General features: G+C 46.1%; 1 protein-coding gene across 5 annotated transcripts in view; it reads left to right on the top strand.

Moving 5' to 3' along the window:
* The first annotated feature begins 2,247 nt into the window (after window positions 1-2,247).
* TDRP (testis development related protein) overlaps window positions 2,248-23,843 on the top strand; it is a 64,554-nt gene continuing 42,958 nt past the window's right edge. Inside the window, exons 1-2 of one of the 5 annotated variants that reach the window (XM_047772221.1) lie at window positions 2,248-2,272; window positions 10,801-11,005. In XM_047772221.1, the coding sequence (XP_047628177.1) occupies window positions 10,895-11,005 (111 nt within the window). In that variant the 5' untranslated portion in view covers window positions 2,248-2,272; window positions 10,801-10,894. The other 4 variants (XM_047772218.1, XM_047772219.1, XM_047772220.1 and 1 more) reach the window with 4 other exon arrangements.

Here is a 23,843-nt window from a genome sequence, read left to right as displayed (position 1 = left end):
CTTCAGCAAGACCTAGGGACCTATGGGCAGAAGGGCTTTGTGAGTCGACTGATTCAAATTTCTGCAGTCAACCAATAGTTATTAAGTACCTATTCTGTGACAGGTTCTGGATGAGATTCTAAGCACATATAGGAGTAAGACAGTGTGTGCAGCCCCCAGGGGCTCTCAGTCCAGCTGGACACAGGATCACCAGGCCACGGCCCTTAGAGGTGAGAGCCGTGATGGGCTCCCCCAGCACAGGGAAGCACTTGCCTCTATATGGACATTTTATTTCTCATGGCTCGTGGATTTATTTCATTCTTATGAAAACAGTAGAAACACTGCACAAAACTCACCACTCCTTTTCCTTATTTCTCAGGATCTGGTACTTATCCCGAAATGTGTTTGTTGAATAAATGAAGGCAGGCAGGCTAGCTTGAGGAGCCCAGCTGCATCTCCAAGTCCCTCTTCTTTCTCTAAGGGCCCAGACTCCCCCAAGGCAGCCGGCCAGACAGGGAGCTCAAGCATCTCACTGCCGGGTCCCCTGGAGTCTACATTTATGCTGACAGCTACCAACATCTTCAGCGAAGCTACTCCTAGTCCCCAGGCAACCTGACCATGCAGGATCCTATATGGAGATTTTATGATGCTAAGAGATTTGGCTGGGGACAGGCCTACAGAGATAGATTTATATTTTTGAGAATTTTAAATTTCATTGGAAAATTCTTAGTACATGACAGTTAACAATAAAGGCTGGATGAAAATTTTGAATTGAGAGTATAATTTAAATGTGGTGCCCACCCTGGAGGGGGCCCGGCTGTGGTCCTGGTCCCCACAAGGGACCAGCCTTGGGGGCTGGTATGAGCACCTGCTCACTCCCCTGCTTCTCTGAGCCCCAGACTGCCCTCCTCAGCCTCTTCTGATTGGCTTTGGGTCCTCTTCAGCACCAGAGTGGGGTCTGGACCAGGCCTGCCCCCAGCTCTAGCCTGAGGTCCTGGGTCTCCATGAAGGGCACAGAACATGGAGTGCTCTGCAATGGTGCCTTGATCCCTTGGCCGCCTGAGAAGCAGCAGATCAGGAGGCTCTCTGACCTTCTTCTCCCTTCCGGAAGCAGGGCGGGAACTTTCCTGTGAGAAGGGCCCTCTGCTCCAGGAAGAGCAGAACATTCTTGTCACAGAAGCAGGTCATGAGGACTGGGATCTGGGCAAACCCACTAACATGACTCTGATCTCCAGTGTGTGTCCTAGTCCATGTCCCACTGTTTACCTCTTGTCACAGCACCATGATTTATCATATCTTTGTTTAAAACAAGTGCAAGCTCTGGATCCTAAATGCTTCTTCACTCCTCATTTTTCTTATGAAGCCTCCTCCGTGTACACAAAAATATTAAATAAAATCTGTATGCTTTTCTCCTGTTAATCTTCCTTATGTTGGTTTCATTCTCAGGCTCAGTCACAGAGCCTAAGAGGGCGGAGGGAAGGTTTTGTTCCCCTACAAAACCTCACACCCTAATTCCTGTAATGCAAACTGTGACTGGCCTAGTTCTGATGGGTTATGAAGCAGGCGCCTTATACCCCTGAGAGAAAAGTTATATTCCTCATGCTTCTTTTTAAAATGAATACTTTGAAACTGAACAGCTTGCAGTCCTTCCTTGTCCTTCTTCCTAATTTAGTTACACCCTAAACACAAGCACCCATAAGCTAAATATTAGGCACCCTGAGCATAATTGCCTGTGGGTTAAAGCTTATTAGCACATGATGTTTTTCAGGAATTTTCCTGGTTCGTTCTAATCTCTGACCAATATGCCCCTTTCCTCAAGTACTGTTATTCTAGGCAATAACCCAGAAGACCACCATGATGATCAGGCCAAGATCTCCTGACTCCAGCTTCGATGACTAAGATTCCCCCAAAGAAAGAAGAATGCATGTTTGTCCCAATCCTGATTCCTCTTTGAAAACCTGTTTTTCTCCTTTTTACTATAAAACTCCAGGGGCTCTCAGTCCAGCTAGACACAGGATTACGAGGCCACCACGTGCACTCCTTGCAATTCTTTCTAGGGGGCGGGGGCACAGTCTTTAAGGCATTAGCCTGCTGTGGCCCTCCTTTGCCTGGCAAAGCAATAAAGCTATTTTTTTCTCCTTTACCCAAAACTCTGTTTCTATGTTCTCTGTTTCAATTTGGCACCAGCAGACAGAGGCCAAATTCTGGCAGCAGTTATCCACTTGTTCACTGAGGAAAATCAGCTGTGAGCAGGGCCTGCAGGGTCAGGAATGCCCTCTCATCTGCCTTGGAGGTAGGTGAATTCTCCAGGTAGGGGGCTGACTGGAGGGGCCTGTGGGGGGTGGGGAGAAGTAGGGGTGTCTGTGTGGCCTTTACTGGTGTCCCATAGGTACCAGGAACTCTAGGGGGAGTAAGAGCTGGGCTGGTTCCAGCCCATTTCTTGAGAAGGTAGGACATGGAACACGACTTGCAAAGGGACAGCTCTGTTTTGAGGAACCAGAAAGACGTTTGGTAAGCATTCCCGAGGGCCTGAGAGCTTCTGTCAGCTCAGGCACATCTGATGCACGAGGACGGCCCTGGAGACAGAGTTTTAGCAGGCAGAGCCTCACAAAGGGACAGCACTGCACATTCCCTGCATTTGGTGGGGGGCCAGGCCTCTGCGCTTGATTAGGAACTTACTGCAAATTGGATAATTTCTGGTTACTTTGTGCTCTTCCTTATTACCAGGTGGCCTGTTGTGAATGTGCATTATCCTTGTAAGCAGAAGAAACCCCAGTGAATATTTTAAAAGACACTATTTTAACATCAGTATAAGAAATATGTTGCTATTAAACAGAATGAAAAGAGACAGGCAAATTACATAAGAAAAAGCCTTTCCAAATACAATTATTAAAAAAGAAAGAAGGAAGGGAGGAGGAGGAAGGAAGGATGGGAAGAGGGCTGCATCCTGACACACAGCCACCCATGGGACACCTGCCCTTCATGGGCACCAGGGAGCAGGGTGGCCAAGGTCACCGGGGTCAGGCTCCGCTCCTTCATAGAGCACAGGGGTCTCAGCTCCTGAGAAGGCTGTGCAGTCATTGCCCTGCTGTGTTTCTTCTTTAAAATTCTTCCATTTGACACCAAAAAAAATGGACCAATTCAGTGGTGAGATGGAATTTACTGCGGAGCAGTGAAACTGATTCTGCAGAGCCTGCGGCAGCTGAAGGTGTATCTGCTGGGCTCTCCCCAGTGGCCCTGAAGGTGGCAGGGGCCTGGCAGTGCACGTGAGTGTGTACCTGCGCATGTGTGTGATGGGCGTGCATGCATGTGTGTGGGACTGTGTGTGAGGTGTGTATGCATGAGTGTATGTAGTGTGTGTGAGGTGTGTCTGGTATGTGTGGTGTGTGCCCATGCATGTGTGTGTGTAGAGGGAGTGTGTGTGGTGTGTGCATGTGTGTATGGATTGTATGTGGGGGGGGAGTGTGTGTAAGGTGTATGTAGAGTGTGTGATGTGTGTGTGCGCGTGGTAAGTGCGTGTGGTGCATCTGCTAATTGTGGGACTATAAATGTAAATGGTCCGCTGGCCCCGCGCAGTCGCTGCCAAAGGCGGTGCGGGAAGCTGCGCCCTGTGCCCTGCGCGCGCGGGTCCCTAGTCTGGGTCCAGGGTCCAGCACCCGCCCCCCTCCCCGCCCCACAGGAAGGAAGGGCCGAATCCCTGCTTACCCTGAAGGCGCTCAGGTGGAGCTCGCCACTCTCTGGCCTGTTCCTCCCCGGGGAGAAGAGGAAGACCGGTCGGGGTGACCCGCACAGTCTCGGCTTCGGCTTCGCTTCACCTGAGACCTGGACGCAGGCTTACTGGGCGGAGCCCAGGAAATAGATTCCAGAGTTGGTACCTGAGTCTGGCGGGGGGGCGGGGGGCGGGGGCACGGGACACCCCTCCCTACAGCCGGCCACCCCTGGTCTGCACGTTCCTGGAACTGAGGGAGCGCCTGAACTCGGGCCGGGCACCCCCAGATGGACGCTTCTTGGGGCCAAGGCAGAGCTGCTGCTTCCAGCCAGCCTGGGCAGGGTCGGCTGGCGGGTGCGGGGTGGGCTGGCCTGGGGGAGACGTGCAGCCTCCAGAAGCCGCGTCTGCTCTGCCCGCGGGCAGACCTGCCCCCAGCTCCCTCTCCCCTTTATTCTGGAGCGGCTGGCTCTTAGGGTGCCCAGCAGGCTTCTGATCCTGACCCTGGGGCTCCAGATCGATGAGCCCTTGATGCGCCCAGCAGCCACTCCTGCCCTAGAGACGAGGAAACCCAGATACTGGAAGCTGGTGGAGCCTGCATTCCTGGACTGCAGGGCTTAACCCTGCTATTTTGTCTGGAATTACAGTTTACAGGCTCTAAAAATGCACGTTGATGACTTTCAGTTTCCACATTTTTTAAGCATATAACATAATTATTTAAATACACTACAACCTCTTAACATGATTGTAACGGTACAAAGGAAATATACAAACTACTACACATAAAGTAAGCAACAAAAATTTACTATACAGCATAGGGGATTATGCCCAATATCTTGTAATAACCTATAATGGAATACAATCTGCAAAAAAACTCAGATCACCATGCTGTACACCTTAAACGAACACCTTACGAATCCACCATACTTCAATACAAAATAAAAAAAGAATAAACAATACGCTTGTTATTTAAGATGTTGGGAATAATTCACATGGGACAGCAGATACAGAAGTGCTTTAAAAATAAAGGTGCTGTGGGTGGGCAAGTATATTCATTCCTCCTGTCAGTATTTTATTGTATTATTTACCCTATTAGTTCCTTGAAGGAAAGATGAATAAATTAAAAGGCACAGGCCTTTGGTCTGGTGACCTAGAGGACAGCTAGTAACTTGAATGGAGGTGACCATCAGTCCTGGGAAAGTCAGCGTCCTGGATGGAGAAGGCCAAGGGGGACCCTCATGGGAGGGAGGCTGGGCCACGGGTGGGAGTGTTTCAGGTTTTCTGTGCTTCTGTTTTTCAGAATGTGAGGGGATGAAGGCTGTGTCTCTGGGCAGCTGCAGCACCTCTAAGAAAAGTTATTTGGATGGTTGGCTAAAGATGGGGCGTCTCCATGGGGATTACTGCCCAGGAGTGGGGTAGAGTCAGGGTGGAAAGTCATGCAGAGGACACTTCAGGGGTCAGGGGATTCTTGCTGAAGGCGGACCAGGTGGTCTGACTCCCCTGGGTGCTCAGGTACAAGCTGACCAGCAGGGGTCTTGCTGAGACTGAGTGACACAGGCCAGCAGGACTGAGGCTGAAGATCGGACTCTGGAGGAGCCCAAGTTGGTTAGGGAGAGTTTGTGTGCCTCATAGAAGGCTTGTTTGTGGAAGGAGGAAGTGAGCTCAGACTCAGGTCACAGAGGCATGTGCTTCACGTGCTGCATTTATCCAGAGATGCAGTCTGGCTGTGAGTTAGAGGCTATGCTTCTGGGGCCTTTACAAGTGGAAGAGGAGTCATGCTCAGGTTAAAGACTTGGAAACCCCAGACTCAGAGAAGGCAAGAACTCTTCCAAAGCATCGCAGCGAGTGCATACTGTGTCTTTATGCTGAAGTCAGGCCCTCCCTTCCTCATCCCATCTGTGAACCTCCTCTTACTGGCTGACTGGAGAATAATAGCTCAAAATGCTAAAATGATGTCCCAGAGTCACAGAGTTGGCAACTCAAATAATTGGAACTATGTATATTGGCCAAGGAACTTTTTACCTTGAAAAACATAGAAAAGGCATTCCCGTCGTGGCTCAGTGGTTAACAAATCCAACTAGGAACCATGAGGCTGCAGGTTCGATCCCTGGCCTCGCTCAGTGGGTAAAGGATCTGGCATTGCTATGAGCTGTGGTGTAGGTTGCAGACGTGGCTCGCATCTGGTGTTGCTGTGGCTCTGGTATAGGCTGGTGGCTACAGCTCCATTAGACCCCTAGCCTGGGAACCTCCATATGCCACAAGTGTGGCCCTAGAAAAGACAAAAAGACAAAAAAAAAAAAAGAAAGAAAAACATAGAAAAGTACAAAAACATGAATTTCCCATAAGTATACATGTAATTGTTAGTAATATTTATTCTGTACAATTATGTTTCATTGCAGGAATGTGAGCTTTTACATTTTTCACCATCATTATGTATACATTTGGATATAGTCACTGAGGTTATTATAGGGTTTTAACATGAAAAAGAAGATAAATTAGAACAAATCAATCATTAGTTTGTTTCAATGTGTAAATTGTTTATGTTTTAAAGAGTAGTAAATTTCTTTTTTTTTTTTCCTTTTTAGGGCTGCACCCGTGGTATATGGAGGTTCCCAGGCTAGAGGTCGAATGGAACTACAGCTGCCAACCTACGCCAGAGCCACAGCAACGCCAGATCAAGCCGCATCTGTGACCTATACCACAGCTCACAGCAATGACAAATCCTTAACCCGCTGGGCGAGGCCAGGGATCAAACCTGCAACCTCATGGTTCCTAGTTGGAGTCATTTCCACTGCACCACGACAGAAACTCTGAGTAGTAAATTTCTTAAAAATTAAAAACAACAAGTAATTTTTGAACACCTCTTACATACCAGCTATATAATGTATATGATTTATATACAATATGTCTCTGTGTCAAAATTCATATATATGACTACATAAATCAAAATGGAATTTTCTTACTCCATTTCTCAAGCGTACTTCCTACAGGTAACCAGTATTGAAATTTGGTGCAAATCCTTTCAGGCTTTGGTTTTGGTTTGGGGGGTTTTTTGGCCACACCTGCAAAATACAGAAGTTCCTGAGCCAGGGATCTATCCCACACCACAGCAGCAACCCAAGCTGCTGCAGTGACAATGCCAGATCTTTAACTTGCTGAGCTACCAGGGGACTTCAGGACTTGATTATTATTTTTTTTTTTTCCTTTAAGCAGAACTAAGATTGTAATCCAGGTCATTGTACTCCAAATTCTGCATTCTTTCCATTAAATGAGATAATGTATATAAAGTGCTAGTGACTGCCTGGTATAAATAAGGGAGCACTAAGTAAGCCATAGCTACAGTTTTTCGTTTCACGTCTGTCAACACTAGTTAAATGGAATTGGTGATCAAATAGTGAATTCTTGGTGCATATTTTGTTCCTAGCACCACACTAGCCATAGGATGTACTTGGAAGGTATTTGAGAAGGTAGGAGGGCACAGAGTCATTGTAACATATACCTACAGCTAAGGGTCGTACACACAGAAAGGTGGTTGGGAGGGATCTATACACAAGGTGAGGCCACACTGATCTTTCAGTTTACAGAGTGCCTCAATTGCCAGTGGTTATCAGTGATTGCTTCCTTGATTTTCCTACAAACTAATCGCAGGTGGATGGAGTTTCTGTGTAGGTCTTTGATACGGCACGTGGGAGTTCAAGCTCTGTCAGAGATGCCTAGCTTAGTTGCCACGTGACTTGAATACTGTGATTTCAAGTCCAGCTGCCCACCCTGCTCAGCTCAGCCTTCTGGGGTGCAGAACCATCTCTGAAGCTGCTCAGTTCACACAAACAGCTCCTGTGGCTAGGAAGTTTTTTTGGGGCCCCAGACCACATTTTCCTGTAAAGCTAATTTTGCTAGAGTAACATCTCACTAAATGAAGCCTTCAAACAAGGATGGCACACTTGATCTTTGTTAACAGAGTTCCTAAGACAGTGAATTTTCAGGACTCTATCAACCAATAAGGGCAGTTAGGGTTAAAATTAGTAGCTTCCTCAAAGAGGACTCAGTATATGGAAGGTTCTTTAACCATGTCTTTCTAAATCCAGGATGGGATTCTTCTGTGTAAAAGTTGTGTTTTTGTGATGCTGGGTTGGTAAAGTACCCCTTTTATGCACTTTAACAGGTGCATGCCAATTTTATAAAACTCATAAATTAGTGAGTGAATGATTATGGTCAGATTCCTAGAACTCCTGAGAAGTGCTAAAGATGCCAGGATGCAGAACTCATTTCCCACCTGCTTGCCTCAGGTACCATGCTTGGGGTTGCTGGCTGCACCTGCGTGCCCTCTTCAGAATAATGCAAAATGTTGTTTAAATTATCTGGAGTTTAGCTTTTGCATTTAGTTAGCCAGGTCTTCTCATTCCAGATGGGCCTAGATTTGCAGGAGGTTAGAGATAAATTTATAAAGACAAATTTAAAAGCACAGAAATGCGGATATGCCAGACGGAAAGGAAGCCAGTGGTTGGGCACAACCTCTGTACTCTCTTTGGGAGAATAAAGGGATCCATGTTATTTGCTGAAGTGTTCTGAGTTACAGTTCCATGTTTTGTTTGTAGTGACCTTGAAGGGGCTGTGTTTGGATCCTGGCTTTGTTTTGTAACCTCTACTTTATGGGTTTTTTGTTTTGTTTTGTTTTGTTTTTTACTTTTATCAGTGTTTGTGCTTGCAGTGTGTTTATTTTGACAGTACTCTATGGACCCTGGGGTATAAATTCATAGTGTGTTGGTGGTACAGACTAAAACCCTTGCCACATCTACATTCAGTGTTTTTATTCCTGAAGGCTTTCCAACCCAGAAGGCCAAACTTATTTTGACCTGGTTTGAAGTGTGTGTGTGTATACCTATCTCCCTCTCTCTCTCTCTCTCTATCAGTAGATATGAGCCCTTACATTCCTATGAAGAAGGAGTTCTTTAATTTCTACTGGGTAGAGTATTCTTTATCAGGTGTTCTGTGGTTTTACATCAATTTGTAATATTTGTGCCTGGTGGGTCCAGAGATATTTGGGGTCCTAGTGTGTGTGCCTGTGTGTGACTCACTGAGGAATGGATGTGGGGAGGGGGAGAATTCCTAGGCTTCTTACCACCTTCTGCTTTCAAGCTTGCTGCCTGATGTTTAGAATCTGGCTTATCCCACTCAGCTCCTTAGCACCTCCTAGAAGACCACTAGAAGACCACTAACCCTGTAAGGGCCCCCATGCCAGTCACCACAGGGTCTGTTCTTGGGGCTCCTGCATGCCTTTTCCCAAAACAAGTGCAGTTTTTTTTCATTTAAAATATTTTACTGCTAATCACTTCTAGTAAAGATACACTGGATTTTTTTTTTTTATCAGAGTAGTAAAGTTACAAAGCTTTAAAAAATGTTTAAAGAAGGCTGCAGTTCTGGATTCTTTTTACAAAATGTATTTTAAAATTCTTCAAGCAATACATATTAGGTGTGAAAACATAAGAAATACTAAATTAGGAGTTCCCATCGTGGCGCAGTGGAAGTGAACCTGACTAGGAACCATGAGGTTGCAGGTTCGATGCTGGCCTCGCTCAGTGGATTAAGGTTCTGGCATTGCCGTAACCTGTGGTGTAGGTCGCAGATGTGGTTCAGATCTGGCTTGCTGTGGTTGTGGCGTAGGCAGGCAGCTGCAGCTCATTTAGACCTCTAGCCTACGAACCTCCATAGGTGTGGCCCTATATAAAAAAAAAAAGAAATACTAAATTATATGGAGTAAAAATTTCTCTATAGAAGTTAATTTGCTGGGCCCAGGATTTGCGTATTAAAATTTTTATAGATACTAACAAATGGATGCCTTCCAAAAGTGTTGTATCCTTTACACGCTACCAGCAGCTTTTTTTTCCCTACGTGGTACTCCAAACTGGGTTCATCTTTGCAAACGTTTACCACTTAGACAGGAGGCCTCTTATGTTCATTTGCATTTTCCCGATTACAATGGAGCTGAATTTTTTTTATATTTTATTGTTTGGCTCTTTTATGAGACAGGAAATAAAAGTCACCTTGTACTTGGGAACATGTGAGGTGCCTCTCCTGCTTCTGACTTTCGGTGACAGGCAAGAGGGTGCTTCGAAAGTGTCCCCCTCCGCCCTGCGCTGGGGTTCGGAAGGGGGCGCTGCCACGTTCACTGCGATTTTTTAATTTTACCTAGAAAAAGTAACAATTATCGATTGTTAAAATTACCTGTCAAAGTTCCTTTGATTGCCTGTGAATTACACCACATGTGGCACATTTGCTCTTCAATAGCAGGCTCCCAGAGCGCGGCGCGGGGGTGGGGGCGCCCGGGCGGGAACTGGGACCGCCTCCAGCCCCGCCCACCGCTCCCTGGAGCCGCGGACCTAAGGCTGTGCGCCTGCGCACCGTGCCCGCTCCGCGTCCTGCGGCAGTCGTCATGGTGACCCGACCACCGGGCCGCCCTGCCCCCCGCGCCTCCGCCCCGGAGGACCTGGCCCCGCCCCACCGCGGGGTGAGGGGTGAGAGGTGAGGACCTCACCTCAGGGTGGTGAGGGGGAACCCGGGTGGGGAGTAAGGGGTGAGGGGGGGTCGGACCGGGAGGGGTGAGCGGGGGAGGTCCGAGATAAGTGGGGGCCAGGTGAAGGGACCCCGGTGAGGGTTGATCCTGGAGTGGAAGGTGAGGGACAGGTCAGCTCGGGGTTGGGGGGCCGAGGTAAGGACCTCGTGGGGTGGATGTGGGGGCGGGGACCTCGCTAGAGAAGGAGGAGCCCCGTCCTGGGGGCCGGGCAGGGGGCGGGGCTTGGCCGGGGGGCGGTGTCCTGGGGGCGCAGCGAGCTGGGGGAATGGGGGCCCCAGGGATGTGGCCTGGTCTAGAGGTGGGTCTGGTCCCAGGCGGATGGTGGGTCTGGTTGGGCACGGGAACCTAGTCCTGGCGGGGTGCGGGGTGGGGTGTTGTTGAGGATAGGCCGGGTTCTGGGCTGGGGGATGGTCCGGTCTGGGAGTTATGGGGGCCCGGCCCGGGGAGGGGTAGGGGTGAGGTGGGCTGGGTCCTGGAGGGTGGGCCCGCCCCGCAGCCCGGCCCCGCCCCACCCGACCCCACTAGCCGCGTCCGGTCCTTGCAGGAGCCGCAGCCCGAGTCCGTCCGCTCTGCGGGCCAGCTGAGGAGGGGCGCGCACGGACGCAGGGACGCACGGACGCTGAAGCCCGCCCCGGAGCATGTGGAAGCTGGGCAGGAGCCGGGTGCTTCTGGATGAGCCCCCCGAGGAGGAAGAGGGCCTGCCAGGAGGGCCGCCGTCGGCTGCTGCCCCCGCTGCCGCCGCGGCGCAGGTGAGGGGGCGAGGGGTGGGGGCGCAGGTGGGGGAGCGGGCAGGTGAGGCTGGGGCCGCGCGGCCGATTAGGCTCCTGAGGCTGGTCGGGGGCTAGCCGCCGTGGTTCCTGGTGACCCCCCCCCCTCCCCCGCCACCACATTAGTAGTCACTGAACCCGGCGTCCTCGCCGGACACCCTCCCCCGTCCCCCGCGGGTTCGGGAACGCGGGCGCAGCCCCGAGAGGTGGGAGGGCGCAGGGCGCGCATCCGGAGCACCTCCGAGGCTGGCTTCAGGCTGTGGCCTTGCTGCGGAGGTGGACCTGCCTGCCCAGTGGAGGCTGCGCGGGTCCTTGGGCCGTCGCTCCGCGCGGAGAGTCGGCGGCCCCGCAAGACTTGCTTTGGGGGCCGTATCGACCTGCCTGGGAGAGCAAAAGCTTTCGGTGACCACGGCAACATACTAAGTGGGCTAAATACTTGCTTGGATAAGAAACAAACCTTAACCTTTGTTTAAACCTTTGCTAAGAGAAAGAGGGCAGATGTCCTTTATACAGAAATTGGAGCGATTCTGGCCTTACCAGTTCAGAGATATGCCTGGAATGTTTAGAATTTTTTAATTAAAAAGGATCCCAGGTGGATCCTGTATGTATTACACACGCGCCCCTCCACCCCACCCCCACCCCCACCCCCACCCTCCTTTCCAGAGCCGTATTCTTTTGCATGTGCAATGAAATTTAGGTCAGAAATTCAGCTCTTTATTTTATTTTTAAAATGACGGTGGCCATAAAATTCCTTTTTTGTTAAATGTTTGGAAGCTCCTGTTGCTGTTAAACCTGCTATGAAAGTTAGTGGTGCTCTGTTTCTTCTCAGGACTTTAAATAGTTCACAAGATTGTTTCTTTCCCATTTGGTTCTAAATAATTTCTCTTGTTACTGAAATTGTTTCACCTTGATAGGTAATTTTTTTTAATAGGAGTTAAATGCCTTTGATTAAGCATATAAATACGGTCCCTACCCTAAGTGTCTTTCAGAAATCACTTTTTGGTAGTATTAGTGTTCACCCTAATAATTCTTTAAATCTCAAAATTTTGTGGTTACTCTAAACAGCAACTCTCTTAAACATGTTGAGAATTTATATGCAGTTTAAATGTGATTGTTGTTTAAATCTGTAAATAACTTGTTCATCAAACATGAGCAATATTTTTCTGAATGTACTCTTAAAATTTTAAAATTGATTCTGTGTTTTGCTTCCATTTCTCCTAATGAATCCTAAAGCCTTTCTTTTCCTCTTAAATTAAATTTCTAACAGGGAAGGATGGGAGATTGAACATCCACATGTATACTACCTAGATTCATCCATTAATAATACATTTGTTAAACTTTTTTCCCTGATCTTAAAGTGTACAGAATTATCTGTACTTTTTTTTCTAACTGTGTATTGTGTTTGTGTGTTTTAATATAATTTTTTTTTTTTTTGGTACCCAGCAAAACTGAGTGGAAAAATACTGATAGTTCTGTATACCCTGCCCCCACACCTCCTCAGCTCCCCTGGTGCTATCAACATCCCATTTATTAAAATCAATGAACACCATTAATACATCATTTTCATCCAAAGTCCATAGTTAATATTTGGGTTCTTCTTGGTGTTGTACATTCCATGGGTTTAGACAAGTTTATAATGACACAAATTCACCATTGGTGTCATACAGAGTAGTTTCACTGCCCTAAAAATCCTCTGCTCTGCCAATTTACCCCTCCCCACAACCAGTGATCTTTTTACTGTCTCCGTAGTTTTGTGTTCTCCAGAATGTCATACATAGAGTTGGAATCATATAAGATGTAACCTTAGCAGATTGGCCTCTCTCACTGACTAAGCAGTATTCATTTAAGATTCTTCCATGTCTTTTTTATGGCTTGATAGTTCATTTTTTAAAAATGCTGAATAATATCCCATTTCTGGATGCACCAGTTTATCTGTTCACCTACAGAAGGGCATCCTGGTTGCCTCCAAGTTTTGGCAGTTATAAATAAAGCTGCTATAAAACATCATGTTTAGGGTTGTGTGTAAACATTGGTTTTTAACTCCCTTGGATAAGTACCAGTGAGTGTGATTCTTGGATCATAGGGTGAGAGTCTCCAAAGTGGCTAAACCACCAGCAGCAAATGAAAGTTCCCATTGCTTCTTGTCCTTGCCAGCATTTGATGTTGTCATTCTTTTTTTTTTTTTTTTTTTGGTCTTTTTGCTATTTCTTGGTCTTGGGCTGCTCCCGCGGCATATGGAGATTCCCAGGTTAGGGGTTGAATCAGAGCTGTAGCCACCAGCCTACACCAGAGCCACAGCAACGCGGGATCCGAGCCGCGTCTGCAACCTACACCACAGCTCACTGCAACGCCGAATCGTTAACCCACTGAGCAAGGGCAGGGATCGAACCCGCAACCTCATGGTTCCTAGTCGGATTTGTTAACCACTGCGCCACGACAGGAACTCCTGATGTTGTCATTCTTACAGGTGTGTAGTAGTATCTTGTTTAATTTGCATATCCCTAATGATGTATGATGGGAATACCTCTATGTTGTTCTTTTGCCATCCATTAAGTCTTTGGTGAGATTGTTGTTCAGATTTTTTTTGCCCCACTTTTTAATTGGGTTGATTTTTTTTCTCATTGTTGAGTTTTAAGAGTTCTTTGTGTGTTTTGGATAATAGTCTTTTGTCAGGTTTTTTTCCAAATATTTTCTCCCAGCCTGTGGCTTGTCTTTTCATTCTTTTTAACATTGTATTTCATAGCAGAAGTTTTCATTTTAATGCAGTCTAGACTATCAGTTATTTCTTTCATGGATCCTGCCTTTGGTGGTGTTACCTCTGAAGTCATCACCGTACTGAGAGTCATCTGGATTTTCTCCTATGTTATCTTCTAGGGGTGAGATTTGACTGCAGTTCCTTTCTTTTTTCTTTTTCGGCCACTCATGGCTTATGGAGTTCCAGGGCCAGGGATCAGATCCAAGCTGCCGTCTCAACTGTTGCCACAACTGCAGCAATGCCACTGTGCCAGGCTAAGGATTGAACCTGTGTCCCAGCTCTCCAGACACCACTGATCCCGTTGCACCACAGCAGGAACTCCTTGACTGCAGTTTGTAATGTTACTTTATTAAGGGTATCTATAGTTTAATGTGTTGCAAAAAGTTTGCTATAGAAAAACAGAAACATTTTGTGGCAAGTGAGCCGTACTCCAAATTTTACTTTATCAGGTGATTGATCTTTATTCCTAATCCAGCTTTTCTTAGAATAAATTCTAAAATTCATGACATGTCTACCATAAAATTTCTGCCTACAAAATTTTATTTTAAAATTGAAAGAGGTAGGAATTAATACATGATAAGGTTTTAAACCTGTTAAATTCTGTCTCATTGGAAAGTTCTCATTCTGTTTCATTTTCATTCTTTCAGCCCAAAGTCAGTTGGCTGGTTCATATTAAACATGTAGGCTAGAAGTATACTTTGCCTTATTCTAGAAAGGCATTTACTTTGTATTCATATCTGGTCTGTTGGACTTGTTTAAAAATCAGGCCACATAGATGTAATCTGTGGGGTTTTTGTGTCTGTGCATTGTTTTTTTTTTTTTTAATTAAAAAAACAACAACAAAAAAAAACAGGAGTTCCCCTCACGGCTCAACAGGAACAAATCTGCTAGTATCCATGAGGACACAGGGTTCTATCCCTGGCCTTGCTCAGTGGATTAAGGATCTGGAATTGCTGTGGCTGTGGCATAGGCCTGCAACTACACCTCCAATTTGACCCCTAGCCTGGGAACCTACATATGCTGTGGGTGCAGCCCTAAAAAGAACAGAAAAAAAAAAATACCAAAAAGACAGCCAACGGAATGGGAAAAACAGTTGCAAACGTTGCAACCGACAAGGGCTTAATCTCCAAAATATACAGACAGTTCAACAACAACAAAATAAATGAATAAAAATGAAAAAAAAAAAAGCTTAATGTTAAGTTCTAATAAGTTTGAAATGTGAGGCATTCAGTCATTACTTGGATTTAAGGAACACTTAACTGTTACTAAAATAGTTGTTTGTTTTCCTGTGCCCACAGAATGCAGAAATTCCTGGGCTAGGGATCAAACCCATGCCACAGCAATGGCAATGCTGAATCCTTAACTCTAGGCCACCAGGGAACTCCTAAAATAGTTTTAAAATTGTAGAAAATAAATTTCTCTGAACTTCTCTTAGGCCATTGGCTTTTTTTGCCGTGAATACACATCTATTTTGTATTAAAGTGTAACAGTGAGCGCTTTAAGGTGAATCATTTATTTTAGTCACTTAAAAAAGAGAGACAAGTTTTGAAGTGTTCCTGTGCAGCAGGTTAAGGATCCAGCATTGTCACTGCAGTGGCTTGGGCTGCTGCTGTGATGCAGGTTCAATCCCTGGCCTGGGAACTTGCACATGCTGTGGACATGGCCCCCCTAAAAAAGAGGGACAAGTTTTAATGGCTAATATTTATTTTTAAAACATATCTCTGCATATGGTAAAAGATTTCTGAATATTGAATATTGGGTCTTTACACCTGAAACACAACATTGTAAATCAAATGTAATCCAATAAAATTTTTTTTTCAAAATTGGGCCTTAACTTCTTCCTCTTCCCAGTGGGAAGTATTGTTACTGTTTTTTGTACAGCTATACTTTCTTTTTTGGTCTTTATAAGGCCTCGCCCATGGCATATGGAAGTTCCCAGGCTAGGGGTCAAATTGGGAGTTGTAGCTGCCGGCCTACATCACAGCCATGCCAGATCCAAGCTGCGTCTGCAACCTGTACCACAGCTTATGGCAGTACTGGATTCTTAAGCCTCTGATCAAGGCCAGGGATTGAACCCATGTCTTTATAGGTGTTAGGTTCATTACTGCTGAGCCATGACAGCTATTCCTGTATAGCTATCCTTGAAACACTTAGGCATATACGTAAATATGTGTTTAAAATCATACATTTGCTTTCCCACTACATTTTTCCACACTTTGAATTGTTCCCTCAATGAATAATTGTGTGAGCACTTCCTGTCTCAGCACAGCAGCTGAAATACATTTTTAAGGCTGTGGATTATTAACTGCTAAAATTTCTCTGATTGTGACTCTTCTGATGCATACTGAGGTTGCTGAATTTTTTTTGGACTCTGCTTCTCCACTTTGTGTGGTGGTGGAGGAGGAAATGTAGAGCTGAGACCCTCATTGATTTGGTTTAGGCTGGTTTTTCACTTGCTTCAAGCTGTGCTGCACAGGGATATGGCTAGCTTTAAATTGTTGTCTTTAAAAACAAAAATCACAGAATTTTTGGCATATTTTCATGTTAAAAATACTAAAAGGCTTAGCCATAATCTGTAGGCATTCCAAAAAAAAAAAAAAGTGTACATTTCAGGTGTTTTTTTACTCTGCTTTGAAGAGAGGAAGAGCCAAGAGGTAGTAAATCTTAGTTTAGGTACACACTGTCATTCTTGTCTGGCGATCTGGGGGCTCTGTTGAAGTTTGCTTTATGGTGTTGGGAGGAAGGGAATAATAACTAGATGGTTGATGGTTGATCTGAGTGCCTTAGTTCAGAAAATAAATGCTCTGAGGCCTAGCATTCTTTCTTAGGGGTGGTGTATTGGGGAGAGCATGGGCTTTAACAACTTTAAGACATTTACCCCATGCTTCTTCCACTTACTGATCCATTTTTGGTTCCTTTTGTTATGTGAAGAGCTTCTCCATTATTTTGTGTGTGAGCTTGTGTGTGCTAGACAGTATTTCCTGGTATGGGTATATAGACATTTAATCACTAGATTTCTCTTGATGACCTTTAGGAGGTTATTACTAGTCTCTTTCTGTTAGTCAGGAGCATCAATCATCTCACATATCTGAGGATAAGTGTCTGGAGGTGGGGCTGCAGTCCAAGGGCACCCGCGTTTGTTAAGTGTGATAGATGTCTCTGTACTCCCCTCTCAAAGAGGCCGTACAAATGTGTTTGTCAACCAGCTGTGGGTGAGAGTGGCTTTCACAGCAGGCCAGCCAGTATGATACAATACAGTATGTTTGCACAGTTTTAAATTTGATGGGTGAAAAGTGGTATCTTAATGTAGTTTTAATTTATATTTTTCTCATGGACGACATTAGATAGCTTTTCCCATGTTTAAAAGCCTAAGTGCAGACTAGTGAAAACCCCCATCAGTCCTGTTACCTGTCACTAGATATAATTAAAGTGGAGTCAGAATGACTTTGATTTTAGGGACTTAAACCTGGTGGTTTGGATTTGGGTGCTGGTTCCCTATATACCTGATTGAGTCCTGCCTCTGCCATGTATGGGCCAGGTGTCCTTTTGTGCAGCCACCGGACCCAGACGAGCTTCAGTTTTGTTTTTCAGCTGTGAAGTTGTGATATGGTTAAGCTCATACTAATGGTTGTCTGTTGTCCTTAGACACTGTTCTAGGCCCTCGACATGGGTTATTGCCACTGCTTGCCAGATGTGGAACCCAGTCACAAAGCAGGAGGGTGATAGCTACTAGGTGGTGACTGAAAGACAGTCTCAGTAACCAGAATGTTGTCAGGCTCCTCTAAGCCATGTTCCCGGCCAGTCTCAACTGGCCTGGCCCGGGGTTGGGGGGGTGTGGTGGTGACGGTGATTCCAGACGTCAGCACGCTGGACACCTATGCTGGCCTTTTATTTACTTGATAGCATTTTGAGAGCGCACAGACCTTTCTTAAGAGTCATCTAGATTCCAGTCCAAAATCTCCCCAGAGAAAGGAGTTTATGTCCACTTCTGTCCCTGATGCCAAGAAGGGGGCCAGGTGTGCAGTGGTGTGCACCTGTCAGTACTTGTGAGGTGGTTTGCATGCAGTGGTATCTGCAGTTGTGTGCAGGGTGCTGAGGGAACTGGGCCAGGGTGCAGGGGAGAGCTTGCAGGCTCGGTTTTATTTTCACTGGCCTGGGAGGATGATGAGAGCACTGCAGCCCCAGAAAGTCTGCTTTACTCCTAGATTTGGGTCCATCTGGGGGCAGGCAAATACTTCCTGCAGAGTTAGTCTTATCAGACATTTCAACATGAGCTACATCAGACATTTAGTCAGCAAAACAGATTTCATCAAATGAAAGCAGAGCGTTATTTGAGGGACTAGGAAGTAGGGTCCAAGTTAGACAAGAAAAGAAACAAGATCAGAGGTAAAATACTTCTTCCGTCTAGATTCAGCTACTCATCTGAAAGGAGGCCTGAGGTTTCTCCTGTTTATTTGACAGAGTAGCAATGTCCAATAAAAATATAGTGCAAAAGTTTTCTAGTAGCCACCTTAAAAAAGTTTTTAAAAAGGTGAAATTAATTTCCCAATGCAATATACTAAATATATCCAAAATATTAATTATATTAGTATTTAACCAATATAGAAATTCATTAATGAGGTATTTTACTTTTACTTTTTGTTCATACTAAGTCTTGGAACTCTGGTATGTGTTTTACATTTACAGGCAAATCTGTTTGAATGCGAACTTTTTTTTTTTCCACTTGTCCCATGGCATGTGGAAGTTCCAGGCTAGGGGCTAAACCTGAGCCACAGCAATGACAATGCCTAGTCCTTAACTGCTAGGCCACCAGGGAACTCCCTGGATGCCAACTTTTCCTCAGAAATACTTGATCAGTATGTAGATTTTATAAAGTTTGCCGTTGAAAAAGTAGATTGTTTTATTCAAGTTGTTCTAAACATACATAAAAGTTTTTCAGTAGCTTTAAAAAAATTAGCATTTAAATAATTTAAAATGCATTTCCTCAATGGAACTACCCCTGTCCCAGCCCCCAGTGGCTGCTTAGCTGCTGGTGAGTGTCTAGGACAGCAGAGGTCTAGATCTTCCCCCAGAATTCAGACCAGCTGGTCAAAGGTGTGGGTGCCTCTACTGGCCGTGCCTGTGGAGCCACTCCAGGAGTGCGCTGGGCCAGCCCTCAGCTCCCAGCTCTGTCCTTGCAGCTGGGTCAGCTGCTTGAAGGGGGAGGTGTCTGTCTCCTGGGCCCCGGAACACTGCCCTGATGACGTTCATCTGCAGGTGCTAGTATTAGGCATTTAGATTGAAATTGTTATTCCTAAGAGTTTAAAATCCTAATTCATAAGATTCACTGAGTTTTAGTAGAGCTTGAAGTAATACGACTTAGAATATTCTCAAAAAATTGCCACTCATTATCACATTTGAGTTATATCCCTGGGTTTTGATATGTGGGTCAAAGTGAAGACCACTGAACACAGTCTAACTCACCTGTCCTGCCTTGCCTCACCCAGCCCTTCCCTAGGTGTGTGGCCTGTCTCCATGAAGTGAGGCTGGGGACATTTAATCTGCCTTTATTAGATGGTCTGCTGAGGAGAAGGCTGACCTTGCCTTACTCCGGATTTTGGGGTGAGGGGACGGTGCAGGGCCATAAGCCCTAGCTTTGGGACTAAAACCCCAAGACTGAAGCCCAGGAGAGCTTTTGTTGTTATTTCAGGATGACTCCAGACTAGGAACAGCCCCACAAATGCCTCGTTCTCTGCAGCTGTCCGCCCTCCCCGTGGGTCACACATGGGTCATCACATAAAGCACACTTTCTGCCCTAACGTCCAGTGGAAGGCCGACCCTTCTCACCTTTGCTTGTTGCAGAAACTGAGCAGAGGAGAGACCGGGGGCAGGGTGGACAGTGGCAGGGCATGGAGGGCAGCAAGGCCCAGGGCGCCCCTGACGTGGGCTGCACCTTCCAAGATCGTAGCCAGTGCTCACTGAAGAACACTAGAGTTCAGCTTCATGACCACAGTTGGAGATGGAAGTAAAATTTATATTGTTGAAACTAAGTGGCAGCTGTTAATCCGCTCTGTGTTTGGACGATGCCGGAATGCTCAGTACTCACTGATGCACAGCAGAGGGAGTGCGGTACTGGGAGAGCTGGTCTTTAGAACACGTGGCTGCCTCGGGCTGCTTCCTGCTGCAGGCCAGGCCCCAGGAGTGCTCTGCAAGGCTGGGGAGCCTTGTGGGAACCCACAGGGTGGGACAGCTGACCCTCCTACTCCGTGGCTTCCAACTCGCAGGTGTACCTGCTGGCGGAAATTTCTCAGGAGCCCCCATAGCGACTGTGGTGCCTTCAGTGGCTCACAGAGGCTTGGAGAACAGAAAGCAGTTCGAGTCCTGCCGAGGTCGCACAGACCAAGCTCTGACACAGTAAACAGGTATCCTTTCTGCTGTCTGGTGCCACGTTTTTCATATTTTTATCCTTTTTATTGGTGATCTTGCTGGTTAAATGGTCCCCAATTGTAGCATTGAAGTGCCGGCTAGTGTCCTAAGAACAGACGGAAAACACATGTGCGAGGAGAGTTTGTTTGGGCCTGAGTTTGTGTGCTGCCAGGAGCTATTAACGAACAACGAACAGCATGTGTTAACCAAGGCCTTTCTATACAGAAACGCGCACAAAACCAGCTATGTATCGAGTGACTGATGGCAGTGCTGTGCCCAGAGCCCTGTAGGAACCTGACCGATGTTTCCCCCTAAGAGCAGTGATGGAGTATTTGCTGATTCATTGTTCGTGGCAGCTTTACAATGCAGCTGCCTTGAGTAAGGAGAATCAACTAGATTTTATACGAGGAACTTAAGGAAGTTAAAAAACTTGCACAGCATTACATAGCCACCAACAAGAATTTGAATCCAGGTTTCTCTGAGTTTATTTATTCTTTGGCTATGCTCTTTTTCTTACCTTACAGAATATCCTAAGTTTGTGATATCTTTTTTCTTCATTTTCCAAATATTCATGTTTTATATTCAGAAAAACCTAGGGCTTCAATAATCAGTGCCTTAAAAGGCATTGATAACATTAGGTTTTGGCTCAGATTTCAATATAACAAACATCATAGTATACATTTACTTTTTGCTGTGCTTAAGTTTTGTAATAATGAGTATATTTATGAAGTCTTACTGTGGGAGGTAAATGGTTCTCTGGTGAATCAGCAAGTGGAGAGTACTAGAGGGAGCTCCCTGGTGGCCTAGCAGTTAGGGATCCGGCATTGTTACTTCCGTGGCATGGCTTTGATCCCTGGCTTGAGAACTTCTGCATGCCTCAGGTTTGGCCAAAAAAAAAAAAAGAAAAAAAGTACTGGAACATTGTGTGAAAAGGACTGTACTGCACGCATCTACCTTTTGCTTTACACACCTCCGTTTTTTACTTGATAAGTTGAGGAAGGGCAAGTAGAAGTTAAGCTGGTTCGTGAGGAAAGATAGTGAGAAAGGGAGGAAATGGCATAGCTTTGGGAGCAGGAAGACCCAAAACAGGTTTGTGAGGTAGAAAGCAGACCAGTTTAACTGGCAGGGGAGAGTTGGGACACCTCATGAGGGATAATGTGAGAGGCCTCTGAGTCAGAGCCTTGTGCTGTTTGACCATGAGTACTTGACTGAGGAGGAGTGATTAGAGGTGAGATGCAGATGGAACAGGTAGAATTCTGGTGTGGGTGTCCAGACAAGAAATAAGAGCCTGAGTTCTAGATGGATGAGTATATCAGGAAAGGCGGAAAGAAATCTCCTTGCTGAGCTGGTGCCTTTGGAGGTGAGGATCACAGGCTGATGGTCACCGAGTGATCAGAACGAAGAGGTCACCTCTGAACAGCAGGAGGCTGAGGGAGTTGTTGCCTTAGGGAAAGCAGTGAGTTGACTGTGGACATGACTTTGAGGCAGTGTCTGCTGTCCAGGTCCACGAGCTGAGCAGGTGCTGGGGTGGGGGAGGGGCTGAGAGGCTTATCATTTGTGTGTAAAATCTGCAAGAACCTGGCTCTCCATTTCAGAGCTTACAGGGCAGTGGATGAGTGATCTGGGACCAGGGGAGGAGAGGAGGGAGCTTGGGGTCCACAGGTGGACCTGAGCCCTGTCACTAACTGTGTGACTTGGGGTAAGTGGGTTACTTATTCTCTTTCCAGAAGCCCTGTTTTAAGTGAGTGGCCTAGAGCAAGAATTGGGAAACTGACTGTAAAGGGCTGTGCAGACCATGTGGTCTGGGGCACAGCTGCTCAACTGCAGCTGTCCTGTGCAGATGGCTGGGACGTAAGCAAACAGTAAGCTGTGTTCCAATAAAACTTTATTTACGCAGACAGGGTCAGGCCATTATTGCTGACCCCTGGTTTAGACTAAGGCTATTTGAAGTCTGTTCTAATTTTAAGGCAACTTAATTCATTAGAGGTTTGTGATGTGAAATTTGTTGTGATTAGGGTGCAAATAGGAAGTCTTAATTGCTGAATATGGAAATAAATGGCTGTGTGCTAGAGCTCATTTATATTCTTCCTGAGCTTACTTTTTAAATTAACAAGTGTGCACTTGTATAGCTTTCAGTGCTTCCATGTAAATTAATTGTCTTGTTCAGTCCTTTGTCTCATACCGCAATGAAATGAGTCATGCTCTTGTAGCCACGGAGAAGACATTGAGAAGCACATGTGATCACATGCAGCATCTTAACCCAAACAGAGCAAAGAGGAACTGAGAGATGTGTTTGTACATAGAAGGAGCTGTGTGGAGTGGTGCTCTTCTTAGTTCTGTGGAGCTGGGGGGCCGGCAGGTACTCTTCTGGGAGAGACTGCTGATTTCCCCCCGTTTCTGCTCCCCAACCAGACTTCAGTTCCCAGCATCCTTTGCACCAGCAGGGACTCTATGTCCAAGTTCTGGTAGATCACAAGGGAGAGGAAGCCATGTAGGCCCCTTCCCAGATGTGTCCTATGTAGGTTGTGGTTGTGGGAGGGCAGTATCCAGAGCTGTTGTGTTACAGCAGCAAATTTTATCATAACCAAAAGGCTTTATTACACAGTTCTGCTGGTGGCCTCCTGTTGGCTATATACCATTACTTCATTCTCCCTCTTCTAATCAGTTAAACTTTAAAATAATACCTGATGTGATTTAGTGTTTCCTTATAACTATTTATATCTTTTGAGGTCATCTTTGCCAAGTATTTGTCTGTAGCTGATACTAAGCTTGTTGACTAAAGATGAATAATACTTTTTAAAAATAAAATTGTTTTCGGATCCCTGACTTTGCTCAGTGGGTTAAGGACCTGGCGTTGCCATGAGCTGTGATATAGGTCGCAAACGTGGCTTGGATCTGGTGTTGCTGTGGCTGTGGTGTAGGCCAGTGGTTACAGCTCTGATTCAACCCCTAGCCTGGAAACCTCCATATGCCACAGGTGCAGCCCTAAAAAGACAAAGTAAATAAAATTGTTTTCCAGTGATGGTGTTTTAAACAATAAATGGAGAAGTTTTGCCCCATTAGATAATTAGATATTCTGTTTGATGTGGTAAGAAAGTATGCTGAGAAGTTTTACAGAGAAAGGACAGTGGATAAGTAAGAATGATCATCTCCACACCTTTCCATTTTTGTCATAAAAAACCCAATAACCCCATGTTTTTTTCTTTTTTCTTTTTTTTTTTTTGTCTATTTGTTATTTCTTGGGCCGCTTCCGCGGCATATGGAGGTTCCCAGGCTAGGGGTCTAATCAGAGCTGTAGCCACCGGCCTACACCAGAGCCACAGCAACGCGGGATCCGAGCCGCGTCTGCAACCTACACACAGCTCACGGCAACGCCGGATCGTTAACCCACTGAGCAAGGGCAGGGACCGAACCTGCAACCTCATGGTTCCTAGTCGGATTCGTTAACCACTGCACCACGACGGGAACTCCCATGTTTTTTTCTGATACTAAGCAGTTCTCCAGTTCGCCGACACCAACTGGGTATCCTATGATTCTGTTCAGTTTTGATTTTAACTATCCAAAGTTAGCACAAGTTAAGGGCCCAGTCCCACAGGACTGCTCCCATGTCGGAAGTCAGCCACATGGGTGCCCAGGCAAACGTAGGAGTGATGCCAGGAG

The sequence above is a fragment of the Phacochoerus africanus genome, chromosome 3 (assembly GCF_016906955.1).
Source record: "Phacochoerus africanus isolate WHEZ1 chromosome 3, ROS_Pafr_v1, whole genome shotgun sequence".
Lineage (NCBI taxonomy): Eukaryota > Metazoa > Chordata > Mammalia > Artiodactyla > Suidae > Phacochoerus > Phacochoerus africanus.
The sequence above is the reverse complement of the archived record's forward strand: the minus strand, read 5'-3'. Positions and strand labels throughout refer to the sequence as shown.